Source organism: Anabrus simplex, chromosome 5 (genome assembly GCF_040414725.1).
Source record: "Anabrus simplex isolate iqAnaSimp1 chromosome 5, ASM4041472v1, whole genome shotgun sequence".
Classification (NCBI taxonomy): Eukaryota; Metazoa; Arthropoda; class Insecta; order Orthoptera; family Tettigoniidae; genus Anabrus; species Anabrus simplex.
The window spans coordinates 202092023-202111962 of record NC_090269.1 but is presented as its reverse complement, the minus strand read 5'-3'; the positions used below and the strand labels follow the sequence as shown (position 1 = coordinate 202111962).

General features: G+C 39.2%; 1 protein-coding gene across 2 annotated transcripts in view; it reads right to left on the bottom strand.

Annotated features, from left to right (window-relative positions):
• Nucleotides 1-19940, bottom strand: part of LOC136874436 (HAUS augmin-like complex subunit 6) — a 333441-nt gene that overhangs the window by 89599 nt on the left and 223902 nt on the right. For both annotated transcript variants that reach the window (XM_068227904.1, XM_068227905.1), the window contains exons 7-8: nucleotides 8367-8583; nucleotides 7283-7362 (exon numbers count right to left, since the gene is read on the bottom strand). In XM_068227904.1, the coding sequence (XP_068084005.1) occupies nucleotides 7283-7362; nucleotides 8367-8583 (297 nt within the window). The remainder of the gene's footprint in view (nucleotides 1-7282; nucleotides 7363-8366; nucleotides 8584-19940) is intronic.

Genomic DNA, 19940 nt, shown 5'->3' with positions numbered 1-19940 from the left:
TAAATTTTCCAGCTAACTCGTTCCTGGTTGTCAGCGTTTTACCCCAGTGTGCTAAGTTGGGCTATCAGTTGGTAAATAGTACACCCACCAAGACGCATGGTTAGTGCATACCATGGAGGCCACTGTGTAGGCTACTTGGAGCCACCGGCAGTGCCAATGCACCATGAGTAGCCTAAGTATACACTAGCCAAACGTCTTGGTAGGTGTGGTATTTACCAACTGATGAACCCAACTTAGCATAGTGGGGTGAAATGCTGGCAACCAGGAATGAGTTAGCCGGAAAATTTATAATGTCCAATAACGGACCAACTATATTGGTTTACAAAGTTTGGTGTCAGGATAGCAGTTCACCTGCTAGTATCAGAAGATGAAGATGGTAGTATTATTAACATGTCTGGGACATACAATGGAATTATGGAACCCATGTTAATGAGAAAGAAAGGACAGCCCACCAGCTTCCTGCAGAACTTTAGTGAATGTCTTCCTAAGAAATTTGGTTCTGCCAGACATACTGAAGTAAGTAAACTAAGAGATGTACTATCATGTCTCCCTTGGATCCCTCCAGCATATCACAATTTCTATAAGAACTTGCAGTGTGTACAGAAAGATCACCAAGTACTTTTGCCAAACAAGAACAAAAAATTCTGTAAACATTGTACAGTAAAACCTTGTTAATTCGAAGTCGTTGGGACTAAAAAATCAGACTTCGAATTACGTGATTTCGAATTAACCGCCAATTCGCAATTCAGAAGTACCAACCCTTGCTGCGTTACAAAATATTCTAAGGCATGTTACTGCATGCAGTTAACCTTGATTCACAGTTTATACCTTTCAAATGCCATGAAAAAAGAACTATTTCCAAAATGTATCCAAGAAGGTGCATTTACAGTATTCAAATAATGCACTGGGATATCTCACTGGTAAACATAACCTCACGCAACGAAAGAAAGAAAGAAAAAAAAAAAAGCAAGATTCTAAGACGAGGAGAAATCTATGTTGGCTCCCATGAGCAAGTGCTTTATTAATTGGATTACTATACTGTATGCATTTTAGATGCCTTGTATTTACACAGAAAGTACCCGATGCCCTTAAAATCGAACTTTCCTATGACTCTATCCTTGTACGATTTCCCGCCATGGCACTTCTCTCGTACTTCAGAAATGTAAACACTTGCCGTGTCACAAAATATTCTGAGACCCATTAATACATGCAATCACCTCGATTCACAGTTTAAACCTTTCAAATGCCATGGAAAAAGCTATTTCCGAAATGTATCCAACAAGGTGCATTTACAATGTTCAAATAATGCACTTAGATAAAACACTGACAAACATAACCTCACGCAACGAAAGAAAGAAAAAAACAATCGCACAATTCAAAGACGAGGATAAATTATGCCAGTTCCCCTGTGCAAATGCATTATTTTTTGGATTTCTGTACTGTTTGTATTTTTATTATAGATGCTTTGTACTGGCATGGAAAGTGCCCGACGCTCTTAAAACATTGTGGCTTATCGAACTTTCCTATGACGAGGGGATAAAGTATCTCGCTTCATGTGCATTGCAACGCACTACTATGACACCCATCCCCCACACTTGTACGATTTCCCGGGTGGCAATTTCTCCTTTAAAACCATAAGACCGTTTGGGCTCGCATTAAAATAAAGCAATGCAGTTTCACCGGCAATGACAATATTGTTCGGTGCCTACGAATTTATTATATGAGCCACGTTTTTTCGTCAACTGTCGGCATCGCCAGTGTTCGCGGATTCTGTTTTCCCGCAAAATGCCTGTTGTGTGATATTACGGCGTTCCTTAAAAGGCTGAATACAAAAGAATTCCGATTTTATTCAACTTAGCAATCATGAAGCGCACTGTAGACCCACTGAAGTGAGTGTAAGTGCGGAAAGCTACCCCTCCACGTTCCGGAACGCGCGTTCTATTATAATGTGGAGCGGATAAATTTCGAGTTGAAATTACTCTGTAACATAGTATTGTTTTAAAATGTAAAGGCAGTTTCGAATTAAAAGTCTGAATTACGGATTATCCATATTTCGAAATAAACAATTGAAATAACATGCAAAACTGTATCTCATGTTTCCGGGAACGAGAGCTTCTTCGAATTAGGCGGGATTTTGAATTAACCGATTTCGAATTATCGAGGTTCTACTGTACTGTGACTTACTCTTTAATGACTGCAATGTTGCAGTCAACGATAATGTTGTAGGCAATATGTAGAATAAATAACACTAAGGCAAGATACTTTCAGTGCTTCTCAGCCTAATACAAAAATTAAGTACTGTGTTAAAAACTTAAAATTTAACACCATACAACAATGGTGATTATTTTTCTGGACTTAAGAATTATTTTATTAATAGACAAGAAGATGGACTTTGATAGGGTGGAGCTGGCGAAGAAGGCAATCTACTGTCCATTGTTATAATGGGCAGAGGGCATGACGGTTCCACATGTCAGTGGCGGTACCCCGGCAGCATCTGTTCCACATGTTAGTGGCGGCTGATAAAATACACCTCAGGGCTAACAACCTTGAGAGTTAACAACTATCACCCATTAGGGTGACCGCTCATATATATACTCGTTGGACTCAACATGAAGAGAAATATCAACTAAAATATTACCCCCAGGTGGTAACCAATCCACCCCCAGTCATGTTGGGGCAAGCAGGACATCGGATTCTGGGGAGCCTGCACCTTCATGTACTTCACCACAACTACCCTCACATAAATAGGAACAGAAAAAGAAAAGGAACATTATTTACCTAGCTACAGTAAACATCAACTCCCTGTTAAAGGTAGGTAAATGCAAACACGCCCTTAATGTATTGGACAAGTATAACATCAAGATAGCAGCATTACAAGTGACTCGGTTCACAAATGAAGATGCATTGGAAACCCAAGGATACCGCCTCTATAAAGGGAAACCGGGTAAGAGGGTGATGACAGTTCCACACCTCGGTACTGGCTTTGCTGTACACCATAGAATGGTCAACCATATATTAGAATTCATTTCGCTCAATGGCAGAAACTCCTCACTATCCTTCAAGTCCCACAACAAAGCGTACACCATAGTGAACTTCCATGCACCTACAAATGACACCAACAGGAAAGATCTGGAAGCAGTGGAGTACTACTGTAACACCCTTGAAGAGACCCTAGACAAGATCCCAAACTACCACACCACCATACTCATGGGTGACTTCAGCGCACAAGTCGGTAAGGAGAAGAAATACCGTACGATAGTCCAGAGCAACTGGAGTGGGACATTGATGTTGATAAGTAGGCAGTTACCCAGCCCACAAAAGAACCAACAGAAATGGCGAGCGACAAATACAACCTGGTCCTAAAATCAACCATATTCAAGCGATTGCCTAAGAAGGCCGAGTCCAAATCACATGCTGGGTGAATTTCAGTTAGACCCTGTGGTTATTAACAGGAGATACCACAGGAAAATACAGAGAGGAGCCAACCTCGACTCTGACCACCATCTCTCCCTAGTAGAGACCAACCTACAACCCTTGAGGAAAGCACCCAAAACCCCAAAGGTCTCGAGGATACCTAGGTTAAACACCCAGCGGCTGAGCGATGAGGATTGTGACTTCCAGACCACCCTTGAGAAGAATACACACCAAAAAAAAAGTGATCTACTCTACAAAAGGCTCTTCTGGATGCCACTCAACAAACCATCCCTGCTTCATCCAGCAAAAGCAAGCACACCTGGTGGCCCACAGAGTGTGATCATGCTATATAGGAAAGATGCAGAGCCTGGATCAAGTGGAGCCAGCACAAGGATGAGCCCAACCATCAGGCTTTCATTGCGCAAAGAAAAACCACAGCGAGCATCATCCGTTAAACTAAGAGGAGCTACAACAGGTCAACATATGCTAACAATGTTATAAGCAATCCTTGGACCTAAGAAAGTGATGAAATACCAATACCATCTGAACAAAAAGTCATCACACTATTAGTATGTTGTTAATAGGGATCGAAAGTTCAGGAAAAATTCTTTGTTTCCTCAAGTGTCTGAAGATGAGGCCCAATGTAATATATGTTCATTCTGGGTCATTGTAGGTCAGAAAATGGTGGGTTTTGTCTTTTTTTTTTTTGTGTTTTTTTCCAGCATTTTTGGCTTATTGCTCCTTTTCTAGGTCTTAATGGCTTTTTATTGCAACTTCACTTTATTTTGACTACATTTTTACTGTCCATTCTGAATTCAAATCATCATTAGTTCATCCATCATCTCTTAAACATCTTTTCTCTATTAAATAACTATATATATATATTTGAATCGTGTAAGGATATCCGCAGCCTGGATGAAATGGAGAACAACAACCAGCGTCACCTGCGACCGGAGAATGAGAGAATCTCAAATCAAAAATCTATTACTGTCATCCGATCTGTCGCACTGTATGGTTGAGAATGTTGGCCGACTACTGAGACAAGAGCGCCGAATGGGTGTCATGGAGACTAAGATGCTCAGGTGGATAGCTGGCATTGCAAAACTGGATCACATCTCCAATGAATCCATCAGGGAGAGATTTGGTGTTGCAGCGAATCAAGAAAAAATGCACAAGAGTCATCAACAATGGTTTGGACATGTACTAAGGGCAGACGCCAATACTATCGCGTTAGAAGTAGTCGGTAGGAGACCAAAACAGCGAAGGGCCGATACCTCTCACGAAGATCTGAAGAGCATCAATCTCCACCCTAACATGCCCCAGGACAGAACTAAATGGAGACAACGAATCCATGTAGCAGACTCCACCAACAGGAGGGACAAACACTGAAGACAAACAAGATATATTTGAACCATATCTGAAAAAAAGAGAAGGTAAACTGAAAAAATTAAACTAGTGCTTGAAAAAAACAAGGGTATCAAATTATGTGCAACATAAGTGAAATACCGAAAGGAGAACATATTGATGCAAGCATTTTTGAAGAGGAATATTTCACTTGCTTCAAGTATGAATCCTTAATTTCTGCTGATGTGACGAGAAGTTTTTAAATGTTTTGCAATGTGCTTCTGAAAACCAACAATCCTTTACACCTAAGAACCTGGAGATGACTACTGTGATATACTGCAAAACCAACTGATGTAAGGTTTCCGATTTCCAATTCCTGTTACCCTAGTGAGGTTAAGCAAAATATGAATCCAGTTTTACTAATTTCCATTTCTTTCTTCAGGATTTCTATTGCAGGTTCACTGAATTCATTCTAGGTGGAAAAAGTATATCATTCTAAATTCTGCAAGTACCTTCTTTTTTTTAAATATAGGATTCCCATGGAATTTAAAACATTAAGAAATAGTGCTCCTCAATGGAAAAAGAAGAGGTACAGTGTTAATGAATAAGGATGTTCACTGAGAAAACTGTAACAAGCAATATACAAATTATACATTAATGAAGCCTGTCCTCATTCCACTATACAATGTAGTAGTGGTAGTAGCAGCAACAGTTAGTATAGGTTTTACATCTAACTACTTTTACGGTTTTTGGAGACGCCAAGGTGCCAGAAGTTTGTCCTGCAGGAGTTCTTTCACGTGCCTGTAAATCTACCGACATGAGGTTGATGTATTTGAGCACCTTGAAATACCACCAGACTGAGCCAGGATCGAACCTGCCAATTTAGGATCAGAAGGCCAGCGCCTCAGCCGTCTGAGGCACTCAGCCCGGTATTTTTGAAGTTGCTGAAGCACAGAATTTTGTCAAACAGGAATTCCCTTATTTGCTGCAAAATAGACTGACACAACGCTGATGGTATTTGAGCACTTTGAAATACCACAAAACTGAGTGGTGGTTTTCCATTTTCACACCAGGAAAATGCTGGGGCCACGGCTGCTTCCGTCCCACTCCTAGGCCTTTCCTATCCCATCGTCGCCATAAGACCTATCTGTGTCAGGGCGACGTAAAGTCAACAAAACCATCAACTTGAACTCAAAAAGCCAGTACTCTATTGTCCAATCCACTCAGACAAGCTATAAGGGGCAGTCAAATGAAAATTTAAAACCTGCCAAAGCTCGCATTCCACACAAAAGTTGGCAACACTATTGTTACTTATTGATACTGCCATCGCTGTGGTAGAACTGCATAGTGACAACTCACAGGTGCACACAGTTGTTGGGTTATGTCTTTAATGGTGCACGAAATGGTCTAGTGTCAACAGAAAATGAACCACATTCTTCTGCTCTTCTTTGCTTGCCTCCATTTCTACAGCTGGATAAACACACTAGACCAGTCTGCGCACCAGCAAAGACATAACCCAACAACTGTGTGCACCTGTGAGTTGTCACTATGCAGTTATCCTACCACAGCGATGGCAGTATCGATACGAAAGAACAGTGTTCCCACCTTTCGCACAGTATGTGTGTTAGGACAGGTATACAGTTTTCATTTGACTTCCCTTTATAAATACAGTAATTGGAATAACCAAAGTATCGATTAGGTGGCTTTTTAGATTAATTTGTTGATTAAACTCATCTATACGGCCATGAAGTGGACAGCTTGCAATGGTCTAGTGTGTTCGTCCAGATGTAGAAATGGAGGCAAGCAAAGAAAGGCAGAGAGATGTGGTTGATTTTCTGGTGGCTGAGGGGGCTTGAGTCCACAAAACTCATCATCGCATGTCTACAAGTATGGTGAACACTGCATGTCCATGACTAGTGTGCACGAGTGGCACAGAAGATGCCAAGAAGGGTGCACATCACTGTAAGATGACGCGTATCCAGGACAGGCCCATCGAGCCATTACTCAATAGCCTTATCTGGGAAAATAGACTAATCACAGAGAAGTTATTTGTATTCAGGTTGGCATTAGCCATGGCTCCGTGCATGACATTATCAAAGATCATTTGCATTTCCGTAAAAATTGCGCACAGTGGGTTCCACATCAACTGATGGAGGGACAAAGATTGACAGAATCGCGTCATGTCAGTCATCTGTAACGGTACAAGCACCCTCAGCCACCAGAAAATGAACCACATTCTTCTGCTCTTCTTTGCTTGCCTCCATTTCTACAGCTGGATAAACACACTAGACCAGTCTGCGCACCAGCAAAGACATAACCCAACAACTGTGTGCACCTGTGAGTTGTCACTATGCAGTTATCCTACCACAGCGATGGCAGTATCGATATGAAAGAACAGTGTTCCCACCTTTCGCACAGTATGTGTGTTAGGACGGGTATACAGTTTTCATTCGACTTCCCTTTATAAATACAGTAATTGGAATAACCAGTTTTATAGTAACTAGTTGTGAAGGACATTTCTCACCTTATCTGCAATGTGTGAGAAATCCTCAAGAGTTTTCCCAGAAGCATTTCCACCATTTATCACCTTCTCTTCCTCTGTTCCTAGGAAATAAATAATAGCATTTTTCAAGAATGTAGCAATTTACAAATGAAGGGTTAATTGCCAGATATACCTCTGATGTTAGAAAAAGAAACACAGCAACTGAAATTCTTTAATATAAATTACATATGATACACATTAACAGTCATCCTTTTGTGTCAGGACATGCAATAAGCATTACGGAATACCATATTTACTCACGCGATTTTCCGAATTTCTTAGCATCTTTTAACCTTAAAAAATGGGAGAAGAGAAAAATTATGCAAATTTAATTTTGAATCTATTATGCTAGGGGCTTTACGTCGCACCGACACAGATAGGTCTTATGGCGACGATAGGATAGGAAAGGCTTAGGAGCCGGAAGGAAGCGGCCGTGGCCTTAATTAAGGTACAGCCCCAGCATTTGCCTAGTGTAAAAATGGGAAACCACAGAAAACCATCCTCAGGGCTGCTGACAGTGGAATTCGAACCCACTATCTCCCAGATGCAAGCTCACAGCTGTGCGCCTCTAACCGCACGACCAACTCGCCCGGTCAAAAAGATTAAAAGGTAAAACAACAGGGTTCTCAGCTCCAGATCTAGAAGAATAGGGTTCTTTGAGGAGAGTGTTCCTCTTTGAATACAGCAGTATGTCAGAACGTTCGGCACTGTCTTTGCTTTCTATTGTTCCTCCACCCACAGTGGATTCTTCCACTAGCCCTTGTCTCTCCTCTCTCTCCTGTTCTCTCTCTGTTTACATTGGCCTGCCAATGAGTTTATCCTTTGCCTGTAACCTATCTGGCTCCTTGTCTTTGATTTATAAGGGATTCAAAATTATCCATTCAATTCGTTCCTGTTAATGAACTTTCGAGAATGAGGCAAGATCATAGGTAATAAATTTCATATTAATCCGTATTGAAGAGCAATATAGTGTAAAACAAAAGCTAAAGGTTTCCACCTATTCAATACTGCTGTAACCTTTTAGTAGATCAATCACTCAAGATTCTATAACAATTTCTGAACTTACCCAATATCTGAGACTGCAATTCAAGAAGTTTCTCTTTGCTATAGGCAGCCATTTGCCTTGTCTGCATCTGTATCTCAGCTATTTCTTCCAACTGTAGTATTAGATTACTTATGTCCACAATGTGAGCCCCACTCAATTCTGTGGTAACAGACTTCAGAGACTCATCAGCTAACATAAGGAACTTGGACATTATAAGCTTACTATCTTCATAAAGAGGCTGAAAAATCAAGATGCAAGTACAAATTAAAGTAGGATATAAGATTAATAACACGAATGGCAACCAACAATTTATGGCAATCATATAGGCTATACAAATGTTAACAGTGACTTTTTATGGCAATCATAGATGGAAACATAAATTTACGAAAGAACTGTCTGAAAAAACTCGGAAAAAATTGAACTTTGGAATGACTAGTATAGGCCCGCCAGCCAAGAGAGCTACAGGTTCCTGCAGCATGACGCTCCTTTGTTGCTACAATAGAGGGTTAGTCAGTTACTACAAAAAACCGATGGGATATCTGATAGTGAAACTCGATAGGTCCAGACACACCAGGTTTATAGCGACACTCCATTAGTCTAAACTGTCAGGAATGCATGACAAAACCGCCTCCTAGGCGAGTGGCACACAACACTTACACGGCGTCATTTCAACAATTGCCTTCATGCTTTAATTGCCCACACAGCCGATATTCACATCAATCTGTGCTGAATTCTAGAAGCGATGCCATTTTTTCATGAATTTCAGCCAATGGCAGTGGCTGTTGTGTGTGGTATGAAAAATGCCACATGGTTTATGACAGTCTCTTATAAAAAATAATTCTAGGGGTGGGCTGGTGGGTCCCTAGCCTTGGCAATGAACAAATCACTACTATAATACAAGGAAAGATTTACATGATTTATGTGATTCACCTTTCAAAATAATGTAATCTATGCTGATGGGTCTATACCCTAAAAATTAATAATAATTCCATCTGTCGATCCATCTTCCTTATAGACTATCATGCCTTTTAGCAGTGAGTCTGCAAACCTCTGAATTCATTAATCACCACCACAATCCTCTATTTCTCTGGCCCAATTTAGTTCTATACCTCGTTATCTTTAAATCGTTAGAAACCGAGTCTAACTATTGTCCTTATGGTCCCCCTCTAATTCTCCTGCCCTTCGTAATAAGAGTCCATTATTCTCTCAGGTAACTTATTCTGCTCCATTCATCTCACATGACCCCACCACCGAAACCAATTTATGCCTGCAGCTTTATCCATCAAGTTCATTCATAACTTATCCTTTTATCTCCTCTTTCAAGTATCCTCCAGCCAATGTTCCCACCTGTTTGTACGAGGAATCATCCTCGCTACTTTCATGTCTGTTACGCCTAACTTATGAATAAGACATCCTGAATCCACCCAGCTTTCACTCCCCTATAGCAAAGTTGGTCTGAAAACAGACCAATGTTAATATAGTTCCATCTGAGAGCTGAATTTCTTCTTACAGAATGCAGCTGATTTCCTAAGTTTTTAGTCTTGTAAAGGCCAATTTTCATAGCATACTCATTGCACCTATTTTCAAGTTCTATTAGAAAGCTTTCAACACAAACTGCCATTATGACCAAGTTGTCAGCTAGTCCAAACTGCTACTACATTTTTACCTAACTGAATTCCTCCCTGCCACTTAATACCTTTTAGCAGATGACCCATGTAAACTATGAACAATGAAGGTGAAAGATTACAGCCTTACCTAACCCCAGTAGGTACCTTGAACATGAAACTCATTCTACCATCAATTCTCACTGCAGCTGAATTGTCGACATAAATGCCTTCGATTGATTTTAATAATCCACCTTAATCCCCCTCCCATGTGAACCTTGTGACCTTGCTGTGGTTGGAAGGCTTGCGTGTTCCAATGAAGCAGATAGCCCAGCCGCAGGTGCAACCATGTTGGATGGGTATCTGTTGAGAAACCAGACAAACAAATGGTTCATCGAAAGGAGGGGGGAGCAGCTTTTCGAAAGTTACAAGGACGGCTGTCCAGATGATTGACTGATATCGCCTTGTAATAATACTCAACATGGCTTAACTGTATTGATACTGCTGCACAGCTGAAAGCAACGGGAAACTATAGCCATAACTAACTCCGAGGATGTGCAGCTCTCTCTCTGTATGAATGATGTACTGATGATGGCTTCCTCCCGGGTAAAATATTCCGTAGGTAAAATAGTCCGGAGATCCGAATGGGGACTACATGAGAAAGGGTGACCATCAGGAAGGTGGATACTAACATTTTGCAAGTCGGAGCATGGAATGTTAGAAGTTTGAATCGTTGTGGTAGGTTAGAGAGTCTGAAAAGGGAGATGGATAGACTAAAGTTAGATCTAGTTGGTAAAAGTGACATACTCTTACATTGGCAGGAAGAGCAGGATTTTTGGTCAGGTGACTACAGAATTATCAACACAAAATCAAAGAGGGGAAATGCAGGAGTTGGTTTAATAATGAATAAGAAAATAGGGCAGCGGGTAAGCTACTATGACCAGCATAGTGAAAGGATGATTCTTGCCAAGATAGACACCAAACCAATGCACACTACAATACTGCAGGTTTATATGCCTACTACTTCAACGGATGATGAGGAAATCGAAAGAATACATGAAGGGGCAGAAGATTTACTACAATATGTAAAAGGTGACGAGAATCTAATTGTAATGGGAGACTGGAATGCAGTGGTAGGCCAAGGAAGAGAATGTAATGCAGTAGGAGAATTCGGATTGGGACAAAGGAACGAAAGAGGAAGTCGGCTGGTTGAATTCTGCACCAATCACAATTTAGTCCTTGCCAATACTTGGTTCAAACAACACAAACAATGGCTGTACATATGGGCGAGACCTGGAGACACTGGAAGGTATCAAATAGACTTCATTATGATTAGGCAGAGATTCAGAAACCAGGTGTTGGATTGCAAAACTTTCCCAGGAGCAGATTTAGACTCTGATCACAACTCGTTAGTCATGAAATGCCATCTGAAGTTGGAAGAAATTGAAGAATACATGTGATTGAAGAGGATAGGAAGTGCAGAGCAGCTAAGGAATGGCTGGAGGAGAAGTGCAAGGATGTTGAAAGGAGTATGGTCCCAGGTAAGGTAGATGCTGCATACAGGAAAATCAAGGAAACTTTCGGAGAAAGGAAAACTAGGCGTATGAATATTAAGAGCTCAGATGGACAACCACTTGTAGGGAAAGAAGATAAGGCAGAAAGATGGCAGGAACATACCCAACATTTGTATCAAGGTAAGGACGTAGGTGATATGGTTCTGGAACAAGAAGAGACTGTTGATGCTGATGAAATGGGTGACCCAATTTTGAGGTCAGAATTCGACAGTGCTTTAAGAGACCTAAATAGGAACAAAGCACCTGGAAGTGATGACATTCCCTCTGAATTACTGACTGCTTAAGGAGAAACCAGCATGGCAAGGTTATTCCATTTAGTGTGCAAGATGTACGAGAATCACAAAAGTAATTTAATATAATAGAATCCACCTTTTCAATACACAACTGTTGCAATAGGTTATGTTACAACATTTTAATTATAATGGTACCGGTTTTGACACGTACATAATGTCATTATCAGCCATAGATAAAACCAAGCAAGTGAATAGGTTTGCATATAGCAACAAGACACACAGACTAAATAAAATTCGTAAATTGTCACATTTAAAATAATTCATGTAAAATGTCTACAGATAGCAACGCGTTAACGCCGTATTAGTCTTGTACATTGGCTGGAATGCTTTCTGTGAATTTATGCTTTGATACGATAAAAAAATTTGTGAACACATTAAAATCTTGTTCATAATACGGTACTGAGGAATAGTCCGGTCACTGCTGGTGGCATGGTCTTCTTAATTTGAAGTTGTGCTGTGGGTATTAGAATGTACATGTAGGTCCTGTTGTATTGTGTAGGACCGAGGTTCCTCGGTTCAATCGGAACGTAAGACCTAAAGAAAACAGAGAGCTGATTTTGAGTGTGGAGTTCTGTAGAGGGTAAGTCAAATGATGCATGGATATAGAGAATCAAAGAATGGAGACTCACCTTGCTGCAGCGTGCCGGAAAACTTATAGTGTGGAGAGGAGTTGGCGACTGAAGCAGGTTTGCGAGTAAAGGTGATTAGGGGAGGGGAGGACAGGAAGGGAGGGGCTTGGAGAGGAAACGCCTATGGGGGAGGGTTGGGGGTGGGTCTGGAGGGCTATGTGGTGGGAACGTGTGGCAAGATACGGTGTTATGTAATGCGTGGAAGATCAAACGCTTTTTCGTGAACTGAACATGTTTAAAAACCGTAATAAGGAAATCTTAAAGAATATTGGATTTCTCAGAAATTTCATTTAAGTTTAAATTAGGGTTAAAAAACTGATCAAGGTGTATAAAACAATTTTCGATGATATCCAGGAGAGGGCCTTTTCCTAATGTTCTAAGGATCTCCAAATCTTGGTCTATTGTAGTAAAAGTATGTTTAGCGTCATGCATATCGTCGCTACTGGGACAAAACCTCCTATGTGAAATATTTTAGCTTAGAACTTTGGCCAGTAAGGTTCTGTCATCTAAGATGCAATAATGTGTGAATATTGTCAAGGCATTCTCGCTCTTCATAATGTATGTGATGCGGGTCAGTATATTTCCAAAAATATTATCACATAGGAGGTTTTGTCCCGGCAACGACAATATGTTGGACCACTGCCGAAAACCTATTATGTCTAATGGCATTGGCGTGCTCCATGTACCTGATTCTGAAGTTTCGTCCGGTCTCTCCTATGTACATGGAATTGCAGTTATTGCAACTAAACCTGTATACCCCTGACCTCAAAAAGTTGTTATTTTTGTTTATTGTGTTAGAATGAATTGTGAATTATTTCAACATTCCTATTGTTGGTATGAAGGGATATCTTGATATTGTGCTTCTTAAAGATGTTGGTGACACTGTAAACATTTTCATTAAAGGTGAAAGTGGAATATGCGGTAGGGTAATGTTTTTCTTTTTCTAGCGTTGTGTTAGGTCGGTGCTTGAATTTATTTATTATTCTATCTATGAAATAGTCATTATATCCATTGAATTTGGCAATGGAATGGATGGTGTTTAGTTCTTTCTTGTAGTTAGCTTTTGACATTGGTATTTTAAATGCGCGGTTCACCATGCTGTTATAAGTAGCGCATTTGTGTGTGTGTGTGGATGTGTGGAGTCCTGTCTTATGGTTATTGCAGTTTGTGTGGGTGTTCTATAAATACTGTATGTTAGAGAAAATGGGAGCCTGTTTATTGTAAAGTCTAGAAAGTTAATTTGTTTGTTGGATTCCGACTCAAGGGTGAATTTTATATCTGGATCTATTTTATTGAGGTTGTCAAGAGTGGTGTTAGCACTAGTAGTCCTATCATCTAGTATTACCAAAGTGTCATCGACATATCTGGACCAAAATAGAATATTAGAAAATGTGTCATCATTGTCGATTATTGTATGTTCTAAGAAGTCCAGATATATTTCCGCTAAGATCCCCGAAGCCGGCGACCCCATTGCCAGTCCATCCTGTTGGTATATGATACTATCGAAGGTGAAGTAGTTATTATTAATTACTAATTTCAGGACATTCATAAAGTCTTGAACCTCAAGTTTGCTTAGGGAACTGTGTGTATTTAGATTTCTTTCAATGATGGGAATTAATTTTTTGCTATTAATACTTGGATACATATTAGTAATGACAAATGAGTGGATGGAATAATGGGGTTGTATATCAAAGTTATCTAATTTCTTGATCAACTCTATAGTGTGTTTTACAGATTTATTTGACAAAAATCTATAGTTGTTTTTTAGGAATTTCTGAATGAACTGAAAAAGTTTATAAAGTAGGCTAGGCCTATAGTTAATAAATAATTGGGCAGATGGGGGTGCCGGCCTTGTGGATCTTAGGGAATGCTTTGGCAGTGGGTAGACCTGGATTCATGTTGTAAAGTTTTGCTTTTTCCTGATCAGTGAAGAGAAACGAGGAGTTTTTGAGGGTTTGTTTTAAGTGACGTTGGATTTGTTGGGTAGGGTCTTTCTTCACTATGGAAAATGAACTGCTATTAAAAAAATCTATTGTTTTATTTATGTAATTCATCTTTGTCCATAATGACGGTCGTGTTCCCTTTGTCTGCTTTAGTGATAATGAGGCTATTATCCTTGATTTTCTTTTTAAACTTAAGGACTTGTTCCCATTCAACGAAAGGATTTTTATTATTATTATTATTATTATTATTATTAGTAGATGCCGTTTTATTTTCGGATGTTTAAATTTTACTCAATTTCCTTTCATTCTTAATCAATCGACTTTATGAGACCCATCTTGAAGCAGCTTCCTCACTTAACGGTGCTCAATGGAACTTGTTTCAGAACCAAATTAATTGCAGATTATTTGAGATCTTATCTAAAAAAACAGCTTACCCTCGAGAGGAAACTTAATACACTCAAAAATAACTTGGCTTTTAATCACGGCATTAACTTATCAAAAACACAACTAAATGATGATGAAAACACAATCCTTGAAAAAGGTCCTAAACATAACTGGTCCAGTTTCAACAAAGTGAATACAGCTTCTAACTTAGTCATAGAATAAGAAGTCACCATTAATAAAATGCCTCTAGATTTTCAAGCGGAAGTAAGATTAGACGTAAAAAGGAAATTGAGTAAAATACATCCGAAAATAAAACGGCATCTCCTAATAATAATAATAATAATAATAATAATAATAATAATAATAATAATAATAATAATAATAATAATAATAATAATAATAATAATAAATCCTTTCTCTTCACTGGTCAGGAAAAAGCAAAACTTTACAACATGAATCCGGGTCTGCCCACTGCCAAAGCATTCCCTAAGATCCACAAAGCCGGCACTCCCTTCCGCCCAATTATTAACTATAGGCCTAGCCCACTTTATAAACCTTTTCAGTTCATTCAGAAATTCCTAAAAAATAACTACAGATTTTCGTCAAATAAATCTGTAAAAAACACTATTGAGTTGATCAAGAAATTAGATAACTTTGAAATACAACCCCATTACATTCCATCCACTAATTTGACATTACTAATATGTATCCAAGTATTAATACAAAAAATTAATTCCCATCATTGAAAGAAATCTAAATACACACAGTTCCCTAAGCAAACTTGAGGTTCAAGACTTTATGAATGTCCTGAAATTAGTAATTATTAATAACTACTTCACCTTCGATAGTATCATATACCAACAGGATGGACTGGCAATGGGGTCGCCGGCTTCGGGGATCTTAGCGGAAATATATCTGGACTTCTTAGAACATACAATAATCGACAATGATGACACATTTTCTAATATTCTATTTTGGTCCAGATATGCCGATGACACTTTGGTAATACTAGATGATAGGACTACTAGTGCTAACACCACTCTTGACAACCTCAATAAAATAGATCCAGATATAAAATTCATCCTTGAGTTGGAATCCAACAAACAAATTAACTTTCTAGACCTTACAATAAACAGGCTCCCATTTTCTCTAACATACAGTATTTATAGAAAACCCACACAAACAGCAATAACCATAAGACAGGACTCCACACATCCACACACACACAAATGCGCTACTTATAACAGCATGGTGAACCGCGCTTTAAAATATTTTTTTTGCTAGTTGCTTTACGTCGCACCGACACAGACAGGTCTTACGGCGACGATGGGAAAGGAAATGGCGTTCGTGGATCTAGAAAAGGCATTTGATAATGTTGATTGGACCAAGCTATTTGAGATTCTGAAGGTGATTGGGATCAAGTACCGAGAAAGAAGAATTATCTACAATCAATATCAAAATCAGCCTGCAGTGATAAGAATCGAGGGCTATGAAAAAGCAATCCAGAAAGGGGTGAGGCAAGGTTGCAGTTTGTCCCCCCCCCTCCATATAAATGTATATATAGAACAAGCAGTAAAGGAAATCAAAGAAGAATATGGAAAGGGAATCAAATCCAAAGAGAGGAAATCAAAACCCTCAGATTAGCCGATGATATTGTTATTTTATCTGAGACTGCAGAAGATGTGGAGAAGTTGCTGAATGGTATGGACGGAGTCTTGGGTGAGGAGTACAAAATGAAAGTAATTACCGTAAGTCCAAAACAGAAGTAATGGAGTGCAGTCGTACGAAGTCAGGTGATGCAAGGAATATTAAAGAGTGGGAAATGAAGTCTTAAAGGAAGCAGATGAATATTGTTACTTGGGTAGCAAAATAACTAACAATAGCAGAAGTAAAGAGGACTAAAATGCAGGCCAGCGCAAGCAAGGAAGGCCTTTCTTAAGAAAATAAATTTGCTCACTTCGAACATTGATATAGGAATTAGAAAAATGTTTTTGAAGACTCATTTGGAGCGTGGCATTGTATGGAAGCGAAACATGGAGAAAGAGAATAGAAGCTTTTGAAATATGGTGTTGCAGAAGAATGCTGAGGGCGAGATGGACAGATTGTATCACGAATGAAGAGATACTGAATCGAATTGGTGAGAGGAGATCATTGTGGCTAAATCTGATGAGAAGAGAGAGAATGGTAGGACATCCAGGACTTGTGCAACTGGTTTTTGAGGAAGTGTAGGGGGAAGAACGGAAGGGATAGACCAAGGTATGAATATCATAAGTTATGAATTTCATTATGGTCCGTATTGACAATTGATCACTATCAAAGTGTAGGAAGGGTCCACCTATTCAATACCATTAGAATTAGACAATATACTGTACATTCTAATGGTATTGAACAGGTGGACCCTTCTTACCCTTTGATACTAAGGTATAAATATGACAAGCAGATTAGAGCAGATGTAGGATGCAGCAGTTATGTAGAAATGAAAAGGTTACCACAGGATGGAGTGGCATGGACTGCTGCATCAAACCAGTCTATTGACTTAACTCAAACAAGAACAACAACCCTTAATCCCAAGAGTTTCCCAGTATCATGAACATCTTTTCCTTTTTCTTTACAAAACATAAGTATAAAAATATAACTGGATTCCTCTCCCAGCATTTCTCAATTACCTAGCGCATACTAAAAATCTGATAATGAGAGCCCCTTTATGGTCTGAAACCACACTGGTTTTCATTCAGCTTCCTTTCAACAACTGACTGCAACCCCCCCCCCCCCTTTCCAAAAACCCTGTGAACACCTTGCCTGGTATGCTGATCAATGACTTATGTCGATAGGTGTTACAATCCTTTCTGTTCCCTTGTTTAGAGATAAGTGCAATTACTGCTTTTGTCCAATTGGAAGGTACCTTACTAACACGCCATGCTAATATTATTACTCTATGAAGCCACTTCATCACAGCTTTCAATCAATCAATCAATCAATCATAATAATAAAACAACAACAACAACAACAACAATAATAATAATAATAATAATAATAATAATAATAATAATAATAATAATACCGGGAGGTACACCTCTACGCCGCACATTTAAATGTTGCGCCTAAAAGGACTCCTCTGAGAAACACTGAACTTGAAACTAGACCTACTTAAACTTTTACTCAGAAGATGTCACAATCTTAATTTTGCGATTGTGAAGTTTCCAGTACTGTATAAAATTCTACGTGTTTTGTTTACCATTTATCAAGAAGTTTGGACTTTCTGCAACAGATGTCACTACAAAAACTATATGAAGGAACTTTATTTGAAGAAATTTTGTATTCTTAAGTTTGTTCTTTACTAAATTAGGTTCATTTTTGGGTTGGCAATATTGATCTTTTCTTTCCGCCAGTTTTGAATTCAGCCAATCCCTAATTTCTGTAATTAATTTTCGGCCTATCACAGGCTTCTTCTTCCATTTGGTGTGTAACTTTACGCTAGCCAATAAAAGTAAGTGGGTGTGGCTTGATTATTCATGAAAGGTCTCGAACTTTCCCCGAGGGTTTATAAACGTCTCTTGGCCACTTGATCAACATCTAAGTGTGTGTATGTGAAGCAGGTGGCGGGAGGTGCCTCTTTCATCTGGCAGCAGTCCTTCAACAAGGTAATGGCCGTTTTAACATCTTTTTTCTTGCTCGCTCCGCAGTTTGACCCGAGGGATAGGTCCGAAACTTTAATATGTAACCTGCTTCTCTAAAATGTAACTTACTGCCAGCTAATGTGAAAATTTCCTAAAATCTGCAACTGTAATTTAGGGATAGAGAGTGATTTACCCTCTCGAGCTCCCCTTCATATTGGTTTGAGCTGACTACATTTTGTAACTAGTTTTCTTCCTTTCCGTAATGTCTTAAATTATTCTGATACGAGTCACCTCCATAGTCTGGGAATAGCCCCTGTTTCATCGGCCTAGTGCCTTTTAGGTTTTAGTATGCATATCTAGGAGTGCAAGTACACGCCTCCATTCAATTTGGTGTTTCAGGCCATTTACTTAACCTGTTCTTTTTCTGCTAAGGCCCATTAGGTTGGGTACAAGATACCCCTGTTTCATTTCTGTAAGTTATACCTTGACGGCAAGTAATTGTAAGGTTCTGATATTGCCTTCAATAAGCTTGAAAAACTGAGAGCTCTTTTCTAGTGTTGTAAAAGTGCCTCTGCGAGGCTCGATATTGTAATTAGGAGAAAGTGGTCCATGTTTTAGGAGATTTCTGCCCTTTGAACAAATTAGTGTGTTGTAATGTCGAGCTAGGAGCTCAAAATTGTAAAACTAGGGGCTTGTAGCCCAAGAGTGTTAAATTTCTGAAATCTTGGATCCTTCTAAGTCTTGTTTCCAAATTGATATTTCACTCATTTCACTCAGTGAAACATTGTTATAATTTTGTGGTTTCTTCTGAAAATATAACCTTTGTTAAAATTTTTAAATTAACTTTGACCTTGTAGTTAGACCCATTCACCCCGGCACCTTCTTTCACCTCTGCGTTTCATAGATACCCCGGAACAACAACAACAACAACAACAACAACAACAACAATAATAATAATAATAATAATAATAATAATAATAAATTTATATGAAGCGCCTTGGAAAATGCCATCTTAAATCTAAAACTCGCAACAACTAGTGCAAGAAGTTTGAATTTTTGTTAACAAATGCCTCTACTACAAACAATGTTATGCCCTCTGGTGTGAACATGGACTGTTAAAATTGTAAAAGTAATTCTTTTATTTTACGGTTTACTACACTGAATTGGTTATTCTTTAATTTTAGTGATTTAGAGTTTACAACACTTCTAGCTCTCCCCACCAACGTGAGATGTGGGCCAATAGCAAATTTTGTATATTTATTTTTCAGCCAATCATATATATCTTTTATCTATTTAATTACCCAACGGAAATTGGGGGGGGGGGGGTGTCAGGCCTTAGCCCAGAGTTTTCTAGATCTTTCCTCTCGGGCATAAAAACTGGAACATTTTTTGACCTGGTGGTCTTATTCATCGCTCCAGTCTAGAGTGTGTGTGTTTATAAAGGAGGCGGGGAGCCTCGTCCATCGCAGAGTAATCCATCAGCTCAAGCTAATGGCGGTCCTGTCTAAGTGATAGTCTTTGAAAGATAGGTCGATGGGAAGGTTTCTAATC